The 19,297-nt window shown below is 41.4% G+C and overlaps 1 protein-coding gene across 3 annotated transcripts in view; it reads left to right on the top strand.

Moving 5' to 3' along the window:
• LOC118399850 (chemokine-like protein TAFA-1) overlaps positions 1–19,297 on the top strand; it is a 295,347-nt gene that overhangs the window by 255,497 nt on the left and 20,553 nt on the right. For all 3 annotated transcript variants that reach the window (XR_008074133.1, XR_008074134.1, XM_052473355.1), the window contains exon 3: positions 12,089–12,229. Coding sequence is in view for 1 of the 3 variants with exons in the window: in XM_052473355.1 (XP_052329315.1) it covers positions 12,089–12,229 (141 nt within the window). In the remaining 2 variants the exon portion in view is untranslated. The remainder of the gene's footprint in view (positions 1–12,088; positions 12,230–19,297) is intronic.

The following is a 19,297-nucleotide window of genomic DNA, read 5'->3' as shown; positions in this document are numbered from 1 at the left end:
GTAATTAGTTAGCCTTCCCCAACCACAGCATCCTATATCTAGTTTGTGTGTTCTACTTTCTACCATTAGGATATGTGCTTTCTATAAGTACTTGAAATGTATTAACTGATTTAGGTAGGCAATACATAGGCTACTGTACAATATATTAACTGATTTAGGTAGGCAATACATAGGCTACTGTACAATATATTAACTGATTTAGGTAGGCAATACATAGGCCACTGTACAATGTATTAACTGATTTAGGTAGGCAATACATAGGCTACTGTACAATATATTAACTGATTTAGGTAGGCAATACATAGGCTACTGTACAATGTATTTGAGTTTTTATAGGAATAGAAACTCCATAATTAATCTAAAATAGCAGAATTACATTGTAAATAATATAGGCCAGTATCAGCTTCTTTTCATAAACAAACGGGAAGTAATCAACTCAAACTGCAGCGGTCAAATGATTTGTGCACAGAAGCATGAAAATAAGCTGATACTGGCCTTTATTATTTATTTATGAAATTGTAGCTTAATTAAATTGATTTGTATTATGGTGTTTCTATTCCCCCCCAAAACGAAAATACATTTGACATTATCCTATGTATTGCCCACCTAAAAATTCTGTTAACACATTTGATGTCCTTCGTAATAGAAACAACACATCCAAATGTTAGAAAGTATAATATAAACTAGATATAAGGCTACTGTGGGTGGTTAGGCTAAATGACTACAACCGAATAGGCATAATTCAAAGAATAATGATAAAGGAAACTAAAAACGCTAGGCAGAGCATGCCCAGAGCCTGTGGGTGAGCAGTACCAGAGCGAAATTGGAATCGGAGGGAAGGCCGACACCACTTTTCCCCAGTCTGCTATAATTATGCTTTGCTCCTTGCTCCACACTCACCCACTTACAGTGCCTTCAGAAAGTATTCATACCCCTTGTCTTATTCCACATTTGTGATCGGCAGGCTCAAATCGGTCTAATGTAGCAATATTTGAAATTGTGTTTTGTTTTTTACGTTGGATAAAGGTAGAGACACAGAGCTACAAAATGGTATATCATACACTACAGTTGAGGAATAATAAACTTGTAAACTCACTTTTGAGAAAATGGCCTTTGAATATTTTGGTACTACTATTGGAGAGCCCTTCTTTGTCTACACCCATTCAGCATTGTTCACACCTTTCTTAAGCTTAAGCCCCACCCGTCTCTTTAAGGGTTGATCTGAGCATTCTGTACTAACAGCAGTCAAGCACCCATGCTAACTTGCTAGCTACTTCCAAACAACTAAGTGAGAGAGAACAGCTCACTGAACATTACTCACCCTAGCAGAGCTGGTTAGGCTGTTATGATATCCAGAGCATTGGTGACTGCAACTGTGCTGTCAGATTGTTAGCTCGTAAACTCAGAACCTTTCGCATTCAGAGCGCACACTGGGCGCTTTGGCCGATGAGTAGGGTTGATCTGAACATTCTGACCTCACAACGGCAGTCAAGCACCCAAGCTAACTGGCTAATATTGGCTAGCATGCTAGCTACTTCCATATACATAATGAGAGAACACCCCATTCTGACCATTTTACTTGCCCTAGCAGAGCTGGTTAGGCTGTTTTCATGTTATCCAGAGTGTTCGTGACTGTAACTGTGCTGCTTCCTAAAATTTAATTGTGCTTTTTTGCAGACGTTTACTGACACCGGCCATATTCAACTGGTGTTTAGCCTTCGTAAATTCATCAGTTATCCTGGGCTCTGGCACACTAAGATGAGTCTTTTATTAAGACATGTAGCTAGCTAACTAGCTAGGTAAACAATTAACCTTAATCTCGACTCTGCCCTACATGAATCTGCAGGTAGCTAACCAACCAGGTTAAATGCAGGTAGCTAACCAATCAGGTTAAATGTTAGCTAGCTTACATTAGGCTATAACTAGTGGCTCTGAGATACGAATTATAAGATCATACACCTAACATTAGTAAGTGAGCAAGAAAACTCATGTTAGCTAGCTAGCTAACAGTACACTTTAACTTGAAATGAAAAAACTTTGTCAAAATTAGAAAGTGAAATATCTGAAAATGTAGCCAGCTAGACTAACTTACCGATGGTCTGAAAACGGAGTAGATAGCCACAGCAAATTTATCAGCTAGTACGTCTATCAACAATTGTTGCAGTGACATGGTATTGAAATTGATATTTGCATTATGGAGTCTTTTGTTAAGACATGTAGCTAGCTAGCTTAACAATGAACCATAATCCTGACTCATGACGTTACTACCCTGCATGTACACTTTAAGTACACTTTACATTTAAATTAAATCACATTCTGTCAAAATTAAAATGTGTAATATCTGAAAAAATAGCTAGCTAGACTATCTTAATGTATACATCATTGTTGGACGTGTCTCCTGTCGGATGCCATGTTGCCCTTAGTTTGAAGATGTAATCAGGAGACGTGTTTTCTCCATCTCCTTAGCTATCATACTCAAATTCCATTGATTTCAAATCTCGGTCCTCCAGAAAGTGGAGAGCGTTCATGTAACGTTGGCCAGCAAGCCAGTCAGCGAACATTAGCTAGCTAACAGTACACTTTAACTTGACATTAGGTTTATGCAGTTATACTAGGCGATACATAAAAAATGTGTTAGACAGGATTACCTAGACATACTGACCAGCTCAAAAAGACAGAAGCGTGCTATTTGGCAGACCAATCCAAACTAATCTCTCAGCATGTTCAGCCCACTCATTATCTTAGCCAATCATGGCTAGTGGAAGGTTGCTGTCTTTTTCTGTGGCTAAACCAACTAGGCTTGTAATTTAACATGTTCGAGAAGGAACTTTCTGCCAAAAAACAAATTTTGATTTAAAAAAAGAGTACGCTTAGTTTACAGAAACAGGTCACATGTTGTTATGTTGTTATGTTACAGCCTGAAAATTGATTAAATTGGGTTTTCTCACCCATATACACACAATACTCCATAATGACAAAGTGAAAACATCTTTTTAGAAAATGTTACTAATTTGTAAAAAGGAAATACTGAAATATCTCATTTACATGAGCATTTACACACCTGAGTCAATACTTTGTAGAAGCACTTTTGGCAGCTATTACAAATGTGAGGTTTTCTGGGTAAGTCTCTAAACGCTATCCAAGCCTGAATTGTGCTACATTTGCTCATTATTCTAGCCAAATTATTCAAGCTCTGTCAAATTGGTTGTTGATCATTGTCCATTTTCCATTTTTCTTCTTGGTAAGGAACTCCAATTTGGCCTTCTGTTTTATGCTACTGTCCTGCTGAAAAGGTGAATTCATCTCCCAGTGTCTGGTGGAAAGCATCAGGTTTTCCTCTGGGGTTTTGCCTATGCTTAGATCCATTCAGCTTATTTTTTATCCTGAAAAACTGCCCAATCCTTAATTATTCCAAGCATACCCATAACATGATGCAGCCACCACATTACTTGAAAATATGGAGACTGGTATTAAGGTGTTAAATTCGATTTTCCCCCAACATAACACATAACACTATTTAGGACAAAAAGTTAATTACATAAAAATAAATAAAAAAAACACATTTTTTGCAGTATTACTTTGGTGCCTTGTTGTAAACAGGAAGCAAGTTTTGGAATATTTGTATTCTACATAGGCTTCCTTCTTTTCACTCTGTCAATTACTATTGGGGATTAACTACAACGTTGTTCATCCATCCTCCGTTTCTCATGTCATTATACTCTGTAACTGTTGTAAAGTCACCAATGGCCTCATGGTGAAATCCCTGAGAAGTTGACTTAGGAAGGAAGCCTCTATCTTTTAGTGATGTTGTGTATTGATACACCATCCAAAGGCAGAGTTCATCTGTCCAGTGTCTGTGTTCTTTTGCCCATCTTAATCTTTTATTTTTATTGGCCAGTCTGAGATATGGCTTTTTCTTTGCAACTCTGCCTAGAAGGCCAGCATCCCGTAGTCGTCTCTTCACTGTTGACGTTGAGACTGGTGTTTTGCTGGTACTATTTAATGAAGCTGCAAAAACTGTCTAGTTTCTCAAACTAGACACTCTAATGTACTTGTACTCCTGCTCAGGTTTGCACCGGGGCCTCCCACTCCTCTTTTTATTCTAGTTAGAGCCAGTTTGCGCTGTTCTGTGAAGGGAGTAGTACACAGCGTTGTACGAGATCGTCAGTTTCTTGGCATTTTCTCGCATGGAATAGCCTTCATTACTCAGAACAAGAATAGACTGACGAGTTTCAGAAGAAAGTTGTCACGCCCTGGTCTAAGTATTTTACGTTTATTGTTTTGTAGAGTTTGTGTTTTGGATTCGTGTTACGTTGTGTGATTAAACATGGATCGCAATATACCCGCTGCAGTTTGGTCCGACTCTCCTTCACCACATGAAAACTGTGACAAAAGTATTTGTTTCTGGCCATTTGGAACCTGTAATCAAACCCACAAATGCTGATGCTCCAGACACTCAACTAGTCTAAAGAAGGCCAGTTTTATTACTTTAATCAGAACAACAGTTTTCAGCAGTGCTAACATAAGTGCAAAAGGGTTTTCTAATGATCAATTAGGCTTTTAAAATGATAAACTTGGATTAGCTAACACAACATGCCATTGGAACACAGGAGTGATGGTTGCTGATGATGGGTCTCTGTAAGCATTTGTAAATATTACATTAAAAATATAATAGTCATTTACAATATTATCAAAGTCTACACTATATTTCTGATCAAGTTTATGTTATTTTAATGAGAAAAAATGTGCCTTTCTTTCAAGAACAAGGACATTTCTAAGTGACCCCAAACTTTTGAATGGTAGTGTATGTCACAAGCACAGGATACAGAAGGTGTAAATGGTACTATGAAATGGTTACTTGCATAGTGGAGTCTTTTATTTAGACATGTAGCTAGCTAGCTAAACAATGAACCATAATCCCAACTCATAATGTTACTACCCTGTGTGAATCTGCAGGTAGCTAATCAACTAGGGTAAAATGTTAGCTAGCTAGCTAACATAAGGCTATACCAAAGCATTTTTTATTTCACCATTATTTAACCAGGTAGGCTAGTTGAGAACAACTTCTCATTTACAACTGCGACCTGGCCAAGATAAAGCAAAGCGGTGTGAACAGACAACAACACAGAGTTACACATGGAGTAAACAATAAACAAGTCAATAACACAGTAGAAAAAAAGAAAAAAAAGGGTCTATATACATTGTGTGCAAAAGGCATGAGGAGGTAGGCGAATAATTACAATTTAGCAGATTAACACTGGATTGATAAATGATCAGATGGTCATGTGCAGGAAGATATACTGATGTGCAAAAGAGCAGAAAAGTAAATAAATAAAAAACAGTATGGGGATGAGGTAGGTAAATTGGGTGGGCTATATACCGATAGATTATGAACAACTGCAGCGATCGGTTAGCTGCTCAGATAGCAGATGTTTAAAGTTGGTGAGAGAGATAAAAGTCTCCAACTTCAGCGATTTTTGCAATTCGTTCCACTCACAGGCAGCAGAGAACTGGAAGGAAAGGCAGCCAAATGAGGTGTTGGCTTTAGGGATGATCAGTAAGATACACCTGCTGGAGCGTGTGCTACGGGTGGGTTTTGCCATCGTGACCAGTGAACTGAGATAAGGCGGAGCTTTACCTAGCATGGACTTGTAGATGACCTGGAGCCAATGGGTCTGGCGACGAATATGTAGCGAGGACCAGCCGACTAGAGCATACAGGTCACAGTGGTGGATGGTATAAGGTGCTTTAGTAAAAAAACGGATGGCACTGTGATAAACTGCATCCAGTTTGCTGAGTAGAGTATTGGAAGCTATTTTGTAGATGACATCGCCGAAGTCGAGGATCGGTAGGATAGTCAGTTTTACTAGGGTAAGTTTGGCGGCGTGAGTGAAGGAGGCTTTGTTGCGGAATAGAAAGCCGACTCTTGATTTGATTTTAGATTGGAGATGTTTGATATGAGTCTGGAAGGAGAGTTTACAGTCTAGCCAGACACCTAGGTACTTATAGATGTCTGCATATTCTAGGTCGGAACCATCCAGGGTGGTGATGCTAGTCGGGCGTGCGGGTGCAGGCAGCGAAAGGTTGAAAAGCATGCATTTGGTTTTACTACCGTTTAAGAGTAGTTGGAGGCCACGGAAGGAGTGTTGTATGGCATTGAAGCTCGTTTGGAGGTTAGATAGCACAGTGTCCAAAGAAGGGCCAGAAGTATACAGAATGGTGTCGTCTGCGTAGAGGTGAATCAGGGAATCGCCCGCAGCAAGAGCAACATTATTGATATATACAGAGAAAAGAGTCGGCCCGAGAATTGAACCCTGTGGCACCCCCATCGAGACTGCCAGAGGAACGGACAACATGCCCTCCGATTTGACACATTGAACTCTGTCTGCAAAGTAGTTGGTGAACCAGGCAAGGCAGTCATTAGAAAAACCAAGGCTACTGAGTCTGCCGATAAGAATATGGTGATTGACAGAGTCGAAGGCCTTGGCCAGGTCGATGAAGATGGCTGCACAGTACTGTCTTTTATCGATGGCGGTTATGATATCGTTGAGTACCTTGTACCAGATTGCACAGCGGAGAAGATACGGTGGGATTCGAGATGGTCAGTGATCTGTTTGTTGACTAGGCTTTCGAAGAACTTAGATAGGCAGGGCAGGATGGATATAGGTCTGTAACAGTTTGGGTCCAGGGTGTCTCCCACTTTGAAGAGGGGGATGACTGCGGCAGCTTTCCAATCCTTGGGGATCTCAGACGATATGAAAGAGAGATTGAACAGGCTGGTAATAGGGGTTGCGACAATGGCGGCAGATAGGTTCAGAAATAGAGGGTCCAGATTGTCAAGACCAGCTGATTTGTACGGGTCCAGGTTTTGCAGCTCTTTCAAAACATCTGCTATCTGGATTTTGGTAAAGGAGAAGCTGGGGAGGCTTGGGCGAGTAACTGCGGAACTGTTGGCCGAGGTTGGAGTGGGCAGGAGGAAGGCATGGCCAACCGTTGAGAAATGCTCATTGAAGTTTTCGATTATCATGGATTTATCAGTGGTGACCATGTTACCTAGCCTCAGTGCAGTGGGCAGTGGGAGGTGCTCTTGTTCTCCATGGACTTTAAAGTGCCCCAGAACGTTTTGGAGTTAGCGCAACAGGATGCAAAAAGCTGGCCTTTGCTTTCGTGACTGACTGCGTGTATTGGTTCCTGACTTCCCTGAACAGTTGCATTTCGCAGGGACTATTCGATGCTATTGCAGTCCGCCACAGGATGTTTTTGTGCTGGTCGAGGTCTGGAGTGAATCAAGGGCTATATCTGTTCTTAGTTCTGCATTTTTTTGAACAGAGCATGCTGATCTAAGATGGTGAGGAAGTTACTTTTAAAGAATGACCAGGCATCCTCAACTGACGGGATGAGGTCAATATCCTTCCAGGATACCCGGGCCAGGTCGATTAGAAAGGCCTGCTCGCAGAAGTGTTTTAGAGAGCGTTTGACAGTGATGAGGGGTGGTCATTTGACTGCAGGCCTGTAGTGGATACAGGCAATGAGGCAGTGGTCGCTGAGATCCTGATTGAAGCGGAGGTGTATTTGGAGGGCCAGTTGGTCAGGATAACGTCTGAGGGTGCCCTTGTTTACAGATTTAGGGTTGTACCTGGTGGTAATAATGCAAATGGCTCTAAGATATAAATAATATTATTACACAGATCATACACGTAATGTTAGCTAGCGAGCCAGCCTGCTAACATTAGCTAGCTAGCTAACAGTACGCTTTAACTTGCATAAAAATGACTTTCTGACAACTAGAAACATATAATATCTTAAAATGTTGCTAGCTAGACTCTTCTAGCTTCTCCCTCTCTGTCACAGATGCCGTGGTTGCCCTTATTTTGAAGATGTAATCCAGAGACAGGTGTTTTATAAAAAAGCTTGTGTGTTCTCTTTTTAACTCTCTCCACATATTTACAATCAAACGGCAGATCTTTTTTTCCATCTCTTTTGCTGTCATAGTCTGCTTCCACCGGGCGTTCCACTGATTTCAAAACTTGGTCCTGCAGAAAGTGGAGAGCAAAACCTTTGAAGTTCTTTGTGAAATCTTTAAAAAAAAGACACGTTAGAAAGGATTACCTACACATACTGAGCAGGTCATGTTATAGACTGAAGCATGCTACATGGCAGACCAATCCAAAGTCATCTCTCGGCATATCCAGCCCATCCATTATTTCAGCCAATCATGGCTACCGGGAAGGTTCCAGTCTTTTTCCATGGCTAAACCATCTAAGCTCATAATTTTACAATTGTATTTGTATTTACAGATGGAATTCAAGTTTGTAATTAAGGAACATGAAAGTATACATGTTCCAGAAGGCATTTCTGCTAAAAAACAAATTTTTATAAAAAAAAAAATATCCTGTGAAGTAGTGACACGCGACATACGCCTACTTTCCTAAAACAAGTCACAATTTTTGTTTTCTGGGGAGGCGTTCTGTTATCTCTGCACGGACATAGACAAAAACAGTGCTATTGTCTCCATGTCTGAACTGGACAGATTTAGTGACAGGGGAGATGGTAGCCCGCACACCCCTGTCCCCCAAAGTGTCAAAACACAAAGTTCCTTCTCTTTCCAGTGAGTTTTCTCTTCATCTGATGTTGCCATTGGAGATTCATACTGGAATGTGCATATGCGTGGGTGTATACAATACACACCATGCAGCACACATCCAATCCTACCTTACTACTGCTTTCAAACTTGGGTTTCTTTGCTTTTTAATCATGAGCGGTTAATTCATTACTGGGAATAATGACTCTGATCTGTAAGCTTCCATTTCTCATCTCTTCTCTCTCTTCATATTCCAGCGCTCCTTCGTTAGTGGGATTTTAATTGGCCGTTGGGCTAAGCTGAAAACAATGAAGAATTGATTTCCTTAAACATAATCACCTAAACCAGTCGCCTAATGACTGCTGTCACTGTGGGCTCCGAGGAGAAAAATGACCAGTCGATGCTCTCATTGATGCCCTTCACCTCATCCCACCAAAGGGTAGAAAGCAGAACCACCTACCCCATCTTACCTGTTTGAATTATCCCTTCTAGCTGAGTGACAGCCTGTGTACAGTCCATCCATCAAACACACATGCACGCGCGCATGCACACATACATGTACAGTGCACCTTGTTTACATTCACATACACAAAGACAAATACACAGACACACACACAAATGTGCACACACATGCCAGGAACAGATGCACACACACAGGCATGCAGCACACAGGCATGCAGCACACAGGCATGCAGCACACAGGCATGCAGCACACAGGCAGTACACAGGCATGCAGCACACAGGCATGCAGCACACAGGCAGTACACAGGCATGCAGCACACAGACATGCGCAAGCACGCAAGCACACACACACAAACAGAATAGACACGTATTAGCCCCATGCTGACATGGTCCAAGTGAGCTTAGGTGTACTGTATGTGGACAGCATAATGTACTGTCCAAGTGCCCATTTGTCCTCTGCATATCACTCCCCTCTGGCCCCATGGTGTCCGATCAGGTCTATTGTACTGCTCACATTCTCTGTCTGCACAGATGGTACTGAGTTAACTGCTCTAATGTCCACCTGGCTGATGGCTGGACATAGAGCTGCTTATCTCACCCCAGGGTCTGGAGCTAAATAACACACACATGCGTGCGCATACACGTACACATACACACATGCGTGCGCATACACGTACACATACACACATGCGTGCACACGCACACACAATCTCACACACGCATGCATTCTGATACATATACACACAGGCATGCCCAAATGCAAGAACACACACACATACGCAAACACACAAACAGACACACACACGCAAGTCCTATGTTTTGATCAAATATCCCATATGGAGGTGAGATAGAAGAGATGAGTTTGGAAGAAGAGATGATACCATATTCTTTGAATGTCCTTTGAAATTCATTTCATACAGATATCAATCTTAATTTGACCAGTTTCTCACATCAGAAAAATAATTCTACAGCAACAGGACATGTGAATTATATGGATTATAAATAATGGAAATATTTGCAGGAGTTGATACATTTTTCATTAGGGCAAATCAAGTCTGACATATTTAAGTGGAATTTACAAACTTGAGAAGCCTTTTTAAACGTTGAAAATGCTCTGTGACAACAGAGTGATCAAATGAAGAGGGGACACCGGTACATGTTCATCACACCGGTTTGCATTTCTTATTGACAGAATAATTGATTCCTCATAGCAATGCATTTTCAGAATTTAGGAGTCTGATGGAATCATTGTGGTTTTTGACCAACATCGACAAAAGGCCAGGGGGTATGATAAATAATCCCTAAGTAGTCAGGACTTGAAGGTGGGCATTTTGTGAGGGCTGCCTCTACAACAGGCTTGAAAGCATGTCTCCAGGCAGGAAACTATCAGTAAAATATTGAATAAATCCAACATATTGTGAGTTTTGGGGTTTAAATATAGTGCACTCAAGGGATTCTTTCCTCACTTTTATGGTTTGTGTTATGCCTCATGGCCGTTATACTGTATCAAAAACGAAGCTTGTGGAGAGTGACATTAATTCTGCAGGACAGAGGTGGCCAACATAACTGCAAATGTACTCCTTTTAATCCCAGTCTTCTCTGCCTGTGGTCTGGGCATGGCAGACCTTGATGAAAATGTGAAAAGAAAAGTGTTACCAAGCTCAGTTCAGATATTTTTTTCAAGATCCAGCAACTTCAAACGTTGACACAGTCATCCTCCAATAAGACAATATAACAATTTTACCAGCATGTCTTAAATGCAATACCACCATGAAGAAAATCACACTGCTACAAAAAGAGGAACAGTTATTTGGCTCCCTTTTACCTATTCTCCCTCTGATCATCCCTCTCTCCTCTCCTCTGTGAGCTCCAGTTTAATTGTTGGACGATGGTGTCTGTGGTGACGGCTGTCAGAGGAAGATGAAGAGTTTTTCCTGGGGCGTGAGGAGAGGGCCACACGGTGATGGAGGGCCCCTCTCCTGCAGCTCCGCTGGCTGCATTAGCACGCCACTTTATAACTATGTGAAAGGGGCACTTCCAATGGCTCCCTCATTACTCACCGGCCCAGTCGGTGCTCTGGCAGGCCCCTGCCCTCTCTCTCTCTATCCATCCTCTCTCTCCATTCACTTCTCTCCATTTTTTGGAGAGGAGGGACGTCCCTAGGCTCCATCAGCCCCTCGCTCCCCAGGGTGATCCCTATTGTTACTTTGACCCATCAGTGGTACATTTCTCCTCCACATTATTTTGACACCCTCTTTTGTCAGAACGAGGCCCATTGTGCTGCAGTTGTTGTAAATGATGTCACCTCTGTAGAAGAGCCATTGTTAGTGGAGGCTGGTTTAACCCAGTCAGCCTGGTTAAGGCCTGGTGTTTGTTGTAATAATGAGATTTAATTGCTCCGTTTCTCCAGGCCTTCACTCCTGAACTTACTGGAACAGATGATTATCATATGCAGGCTCTCAGGGATACAAGGAGAGACACATTAATGCAAGAGCAGAGCATGATTTCCTCATCAGGGAGGGATTTGTAATGGATTGAGAAACACCCTGAGAGTCAAATTAGAATCATCTAAATGCCTCTAGGGGCAATTTGCAGCGCATGCTGTGGTGAAGAGGATAACATAGTAATTGCATGTTATGTGCCTTACATTTATTTTCAGCAGTATTTTTACAATGTGATTATATGAACTCATGATTGAATTAAATTCAGGTTGTTAAAAACAACAGAAAGGTATTTACCCTCAGATAAATGTAGCCATTTCAAAAGATGAAGTGAGTAACCACAGAAGCTAATTAAAATAAGCATTATGGGCCTATTTAGTACAATGTATTTTTATAGCACACCGTCAATCATTTGTTCTATATAGAATTCAAATCAGGGATCTATTTCATTTCTAACACCATTTTCTACATATACCAATCATCATCGAACATCAACCCTACTCTTGACGATGTAGTATACGTTCCACAGTAATTAACCAACCAAACTCCTCAGCTCCATGTGTCGGCTAACCACGTGTCTCTGTCCCTCTGTGTGTGTCCTCAGAAGGAGGGACTTGTGAGGTGATCGCAGCCCACCGGTGCTGTAATAAGAACCGTATTGAGGAGCGCTCCCAGACCGTCAAGTGCTCCTGTCTACCGGGAAAGGTGGCCGGGACAACACGCAACAAACCCTCTTGTGTGGATGGTAAGGACATGTTCATAGCATGTTTTTCACATATGGCTTAATATTCTCAAAATAAGTAGTTCTCTAAATGTATTGTAGAGGCACTTTTTTTACAATCATTTATAGCTAATTGTAATTACAATATTGCTGGCTTTTACATACTTTTGAATGAGACTGCCACACGCTGAGGTGTTTGAACAGCTTTCTACCTAATGCCGCTCATTCTTACATGAGTAGGGTTGCAAAGCTACTGGTATTTTACCCACGTTACTGGAATTTTCAGTAATTTTAGTAATTAACTGAAAATCTATGGCAGAAATGTAGGTAATTTATACTATAAAATGTAGTCATATAGTATTAATTTTCATATCTTGTCCATATTGTCCATGTAGATACACCATATTGTTCAAGATAAAATAGTCTAATTAATGAAAGGACAAAGGCACTATTTTCAATTACCTTGTCCAACTATTGACATTTTTCACAACTGTCACCAGTTTGACGCCACAACATTTACAACAAGTACATATTGACATAGTAAAATAAATCAGTGTAAAAAAAAAATATGAAGGATATTTCATGCTGAAATCCTCATATTAAACGACCGAGGGTGTTGATGTTTTATATTTACGATAATGTTTTACAGCTTTGTCATCCCATTTTATTAATTAAAAAATAATGTTATTGAATTATTTCATATAGTTTACATGTGATAAGGCCACACAGAGGGGCAGAGATAATTACACCTGTGATAATCTGAAGTATCCCAAAAGGGCCACTCGATACTAGTCTACAATCCTTGTGTCACGCCCTGGTCGAGGTATTTTGTGTTTATCTTCATTTATTTGGTCAGGCCAGGGTGTGGCATGGGGTTTTTGTATGTGGTGTGTTGGTATTGGGATTGTAGCTTAGTGGGGTGTTCTAGTTAAGTCTATGGCTGTCTGAAGTGGTTCTCAATCAGAGGCAGGTGGTTATCGTTGTCTCGGATTGGGAACCATATTTAGGCAGCCATATTCTTTGTGTGTTTCGTGGGTGATTGTCCTTAGTGTCTTGATGTCCTTGTTCTGTGTGTATGTGCACCAGTATTAGGCTGTTTTGGTTTTTGTTACAGTTATTGTTTTGTAGTGTTTGTATTTAGATTCGTGTTACGTTAGTTGAATAAACATGGATCGCAATCTACACGCTGCATTTTGGTCCGACTCTCCTTCACCACAAGAGAACCGTTACACCTTGAAAGATGCCAACATTCTGGTAGTTTACTGGTAAACTTCAAAAGTGTCAAATAATATACTCTATGCATGACTCTCTTCTGTCCTAATGAAGTCAATTAAGATAATATCAAAGCACTCTAAATCGGAGACTAAATCGAATCTGGGTGAGTGCTGCAAAGGATTGTGGGAGACAAGCAATAACTTAGATGCACGGCTGAGGACATGAGAATTACCCATGTTGAATATTGCATGGCCCAAGGCATCTTAGGTTCATAAATGAAGAAAAAAAAACTGTCCTCACAAAGGAACGACATAAGTCTTCATCATGAATGACGGTACTATGAGGAGGTGTATGTCTGCCCTCTTCAATCCATTTCATTGGCTTGTTTAACTACATCTGACACATGAGACCGACAAAGCTAAGCAAATTCATCCTTGGAACCAACGGCGTAAACTTTTTGAAAGTTCTGAACTGAGCTCCTAAGGCTAAGGACTCCGAACTTGGTTGACTTACTAAATTTAAGAAAGCCGGCGTGTTCCACAGCTACTGGTTGCGTGCCACGTCATCAACTGTGTCATTGACTGACAAATTTCTATGACATACAGTTGTCGGGAGTCTACATACACCTTAACCAATTACATTTAAACTCAGTTTTTCACAATTCCTGACATTTTATCCGAGTAAAAATTCCCTGTCTTAGGTCAGTTAGGATCACTGCTTTATTTTAAGAATGTGACATGTCAGAATAATAGTAGAGAGAATAATTTATTTCAGCTTTTATTTCTTTCATCACATTCCCAGTGGGTTAGAAGGTTACATACACTCAATTAGTATTTGATAGCATTGCCTTTAAATTGTTTACCTTGGGTCAAACATTTAGGGTAGCCTTACACAAGTTTTCCACAATAAGTTGGGTAAATGTTGTCCCATTCCTCCTGACAGAGCTGGTGTAACTGAGTCAGGTTTGTAGGCCTCCTTGCTCGCAGGTTTGTAGGCCTCCTTGCTCACACACTTTTTCAGTTCTGCCCACAAAATGTCAATAGGATTGAGGTCAGGGCTTTGTGATGGCCACTCCAAAACCTTGACTTTGTTGTCTTTAAGCCATTTTGCCACAACTTTGGAAGTTTGCTTGGGGTCATTGTCCATTTGGAGGATCTGTTTGTGACCAATCTTGAGATATTGCTTCAATTTATCCACATCATTTTCCTGCCTCATGATGCCACCTATTTTGTGAAGTGCACCAGTTCCTCCTGCAGCAAAGCATCCCCACAACATGATGCTGCCACCTCCTGTGCTTCACAGTTGGGATGGTGTCCTTCGGCGTGCAGGCCTCCTGGTCAATATTGCCAAACAGTTCTATTTTTGTTTCATCAGACCAGAGAACATTTCTCGAAAAAGTACGATCTTTGTCCCCATGTGCAGTTGCAAACCGTAGTCTGGCTTTTTTATGGCGGTTTTGGAGCAGTTGCTTCTTCCTTGCTGGGTGTCCTTTCAGGTTATGTCTATATAGGACTAGTTTTACTGTGGATATAGATGCTTTTGTAGCTGTTTCTTCCAGCATCTTCACAAGGTCCTTTGCTGTTGTTCTGAGATCATTTGCACTTTTTGCACCAAAGTACGTTCATCTCTAGGAGACAGAACGCGTCTTCTTCCTGAGCGGTATGACAGCTGCATGGTCCTATGGTGTTTATACTTGTGTACTATTGTTTGTACAGATGACCGTGGTATCTTCAGGCATTTGGAAATTGCTCCCAAGGATGATCCAGACTTGTGGAGGTCTACAATATTTTTTCTGAGGTCTTGGCTGATTTCTTTTGATTTTCCCATGATGTCAAGCAAAGAGGCACTGAGTTTGAAGGTAAGCCTTGAAATATATCCACAGGTACACCTCCAATCGACTGAAATTGTATCAATTAGCCTATCAGAAGTTTCTAAAGCCATGACATCATTTTTTAAAATTTTCCAAGCTGCTTAAAGGCACAGTTGACTTGGTGTCTGTAAACTTCTAAAACACTGGAATTGTGATAAGGCTGAATTATAAGGGAAATAATCTGTCTGTAAACAATTGTTGGAAAAATGACTTGTGTCATGCACAAAGTTGATGGCCTAACCAACTTGCCAAAACTATATTTTGTGAACAAGAAATTTGTGGTGGTTGAAAAACAAGTTTTAATGACTCCAACCTAAGTGTATGTAAACTTCCGACTTCAACTGTATATTGCTTTAGCTGATACTTCAAATACCTATCCAGCCGTTGTAAGCTCTGTTAAGCATCCATAATGTCTGAGCATAGGACCGCACCCAACATGTTATTAAGTGCATTTCACAAAGGGAAAACCCACCTGAATGAAAGGATATAGTGTAGTATGTTAGACTATTTGATATCCTTACATTGCATTGGTGTGATAGAGTTTGATATGCTCAAGATATGAGGAGAGTTGAGAGGATGGGGAGTGAGATGGTGGGGAGGAGAAAATGAATGGAGATGGTAGGAGAAGGGGATAGGGGGATGCAGAGGAGGGAAGGGAGGGCTGGGAGATGCTCACACTTCATGCCTCGGTGCTCCTGGCTCCTGCAGTGAGGAAAGAATCACTGTACCTGTTACTGTATTAATTAACAGCCTGTTATATAGAGAGGGGGGATGGAAATGGAACTGACAAGTCACTGAGCAGCGTTGTTCCAGCAGTGAGCACCACGGCACCCTAGAAGGAGGGAGGGAGCATGCCAGTGGTGCATATACCTCTTTCAGGTGAAACTACAGAAACAAAAAACAGATGCCATTTTGTACTCATGATTATAACTTTGCATTTACATTTTTGTCATTTAGGAGACGCTCTTATTCAGAGCGACTTTCAGGAGCAATTAGGGTTAAGTGCCTTGCTCAAGGGCACATAGACAGATTTTTTTACCTAGTCGGCTCAGGGAATAGAACCAGTTGGTACAATTCGCAGGAGTCCGCAATCAAGGAACATCAATGACAGTGTTAAGACTTTAGTGTGTGAACTCTCTCTGAAAGTTGAAAGTCTGTTCAACTCCGTGAGGGATTATAGACCTGTGTAGTCAATGTCCCGTGACTGTCCCCTCAGTGGTGGGGTGGGGCATGGTGGGGAGCGCTGGCCCAGATGGAACTCATCCCCAGGTCTCCTATTATTAATGCTGCATCTACGATGAGTAACGATGCTGCTATCCAGACGGGCTCATCTTACCCTCCAGTGGATACCTGCTGTGTTTGTCCCATAGACACACACACTCGGCACCCTATCTTCCCTACACGTGCACCAAGTCCTGTACTGAGTGGCAAGATGTAGAGATCGATTACTCTCCTTTGAGACAGCATCCTGGGTGTATTAACTGTCATTAGCATCAAACCAGGCAAACCCCTCAACAGAACAGAGAAAAGGGACTGCATTAAGATAAACCAGTTCCATTTACATTCGTTTATATGTAATATTTACTCCTTTGTGGATATGCAAGATGTGTATTTGTGTGATTCTTCCTTTGGGATTGGTAATGATTGGGGTATTTATTAATGCATGGGAATGTGGTGCTTGTGTTGGAGGCTGGTGCCTCACATACTCGGTGGGGGAGTGCTGCAAGCTTATCCCTGCATGGGAATTGATTATTAGCTTTGACAAGTAGAACTACGTCCCAGTTATGTCAGGGCCAACAAGGCTTTTAGTGAGGAACATCCCTTTTAACAAGTCAAACACTCAGGCTTATTTCTCACAGCCCATGCTAGGCCAATGCAATATGCTCAAATTAGGTGCCTGTCACTGCACCACTGCCTTTATCAAACACTGTACACATACTTTTTACACACACGCCCAGAATGCTGTTTGCACCATGCCACAGACAGCGCACATACTATTTATACTGTAGCTGTGATGATCTCTTGTCACAAGCAATACACACACACTTTCTCTCATACATACACATACTGTACAGTACACACACAGACACACATTTATTTTCCCTCTTGGGCATATTAAGTGTGGTGCTAGCCGCTGATGGAGAATAAACCCTTCTGTTTGGCTGTGGGCGGGTAATACTGAGCATGACAGGTTGTCATGGTACATTTGAGCAACGTCCAGGGGGAAACGACACATGGACGCGAGCTACTTCAAGGGTGGAAAGAGATGCCTGATTCCTCCACACACTCTGCTGATCAAAAGAACCATCTAAATAGCTGCAGAATATCAAAAGCACTCGGACTAAACTACATAGTTTGAAAAGGCCCTTCAAAAGACAGTCTTTTCCCTACGCAAGGCCATTACCATCATTAGTGATATCAATGTTTCAAAGAGAATACTTACTTCATTATATCTGAAGATGTGAAATGCTACATACACTGAGTATACAAAACCTAAAGAACACCTGCTCTGTCCATGATATAGGCTGACCAGGTGAATCCATGTGAAAGCTATGATCCCTTATTGATGTCACTTGTTAAATCCTCTCCAATCCATGTAGATGAAGGAGAGGAGGCATGTTAAAGAAGGATATAGAAGCCGTGAGACGATTGAGACATGGACTGTGTATGGTTGCCATTCAGAGGGTGAATGGGCCAAGACTAAATATCTAAGTGCCTTTGAACGGTTTGTGTCAAGAACTGCAACGCTGCAGGGTTTTTCACACTCAACAGTTTCCCGTGTGTATCAAGAATATTCCACCACCCAAAGGACATCCAGCCATCTTGACACAACTGTGGAAAGCATTGGAGTCAACGTGGGCCAGCATCCCTGTGGAACGCTTTCGACACCTTGTAGAGTCCATGCCCTGATGAATTGAGGCTGTTCTGAGGGCAAAAGGGGGTACAACTCAATACTACAAAGCTGTTCTTAATGTTTGGTATACTCAGTGCCGTTCATAATATGATGCAGCAGGATCATCAAGAAAGGCAAGAATAAAATAATTTTCTTCAACTGTACACACTGCTCAGACTATACAGAGGAGATGTATTCTTTATACACACACACACACACTTGTGCTGGCTGTGTGTGTGTGGATGCATTAAAACAATGCTTCAGACCTTGGTTTCCACTATTAACTTGCCCCACGGTTGACAGTGCAAAGTCTAAATCCAATGACATCTAAACAAAGTCACACAAAATGAACATCAAATTCACTTATTGGAAGACCTCTGTCTTTCCCAACATGCTTTACTCAGTTATAGACCCACTTGTGATGAGTAAGCCTGCAAGGCCTCAACCTGGTGCCAATACAAGGTCAGCAGAACAGGGCAGTAGCTCCTGTAGAAGAACAATGCCTCCTCTCTCGCTGCACGCCCGCCGACAGGAGTAAAGTAAAAATATAAATACTAAAGAAAGGCTGCATGAGTCAGAGTTTTTTTAATGTATTTTTATTTATTATTGAACGGAACCAGGTAGCTAACGTCCTCCAACTTTGTTGCATTCCGCAAAACTCTTCCACAAAAGCGGACATCATTGGACACTTGACAATTCAACTGACAAGACAGGAAGTGCTCAGCCAGTCATTCAGCCAGCCAGGGCTATTCTTTGTGTTCCACACTCTGCATAGTTCCACATATACTACTTCACGTCTGGACACTTTAAAGTTCCATCCATTGTCAACATTCTTTTTGCAAGGGCAATTGTACAGGTTACAATTGACAAGTCATGGGAACTTCAAGAACTCTCACCAGAGGTGATACAGTTCTACAACGACCACTCAGGCACACTTCAAGAAGAAGAAAAAAACACTTTCAGAAGCACATACACATACAGTGGGGAGAACAAGTATTTGATACACTGCCGATTTTGCAGGTTTTCCTACTTACAAAGCATGCAGAGGTCTGTAATTGTTTATCATAGGTACACTTCAACTGTGAGAGACAGACAAAAATCCAGAATATCACAT

The sequence above is a fragment of the Oncorhynchus keta genome, chromosome 21, assembly GCF_023373465.1.
Source record: "Oncorhynchus keta strain PuntledgeMale-10-30-2019 chromosome 21, Oket_V2, whole genome shotgun sequence".
Classification (NCBI taxonomy): domain Eukaryota; kingdom Metazoa; phylum Chordata; class Actinopteri; order Salmoniformes; family Salmonidae; genus Oncorhynchus; species Oncorhynchus keta.
The sequence above is the reverse complement of the archived record's forward strand: the minus strand, read 5'-3'. Positions and strand labels throughout refer to the sequence as shown.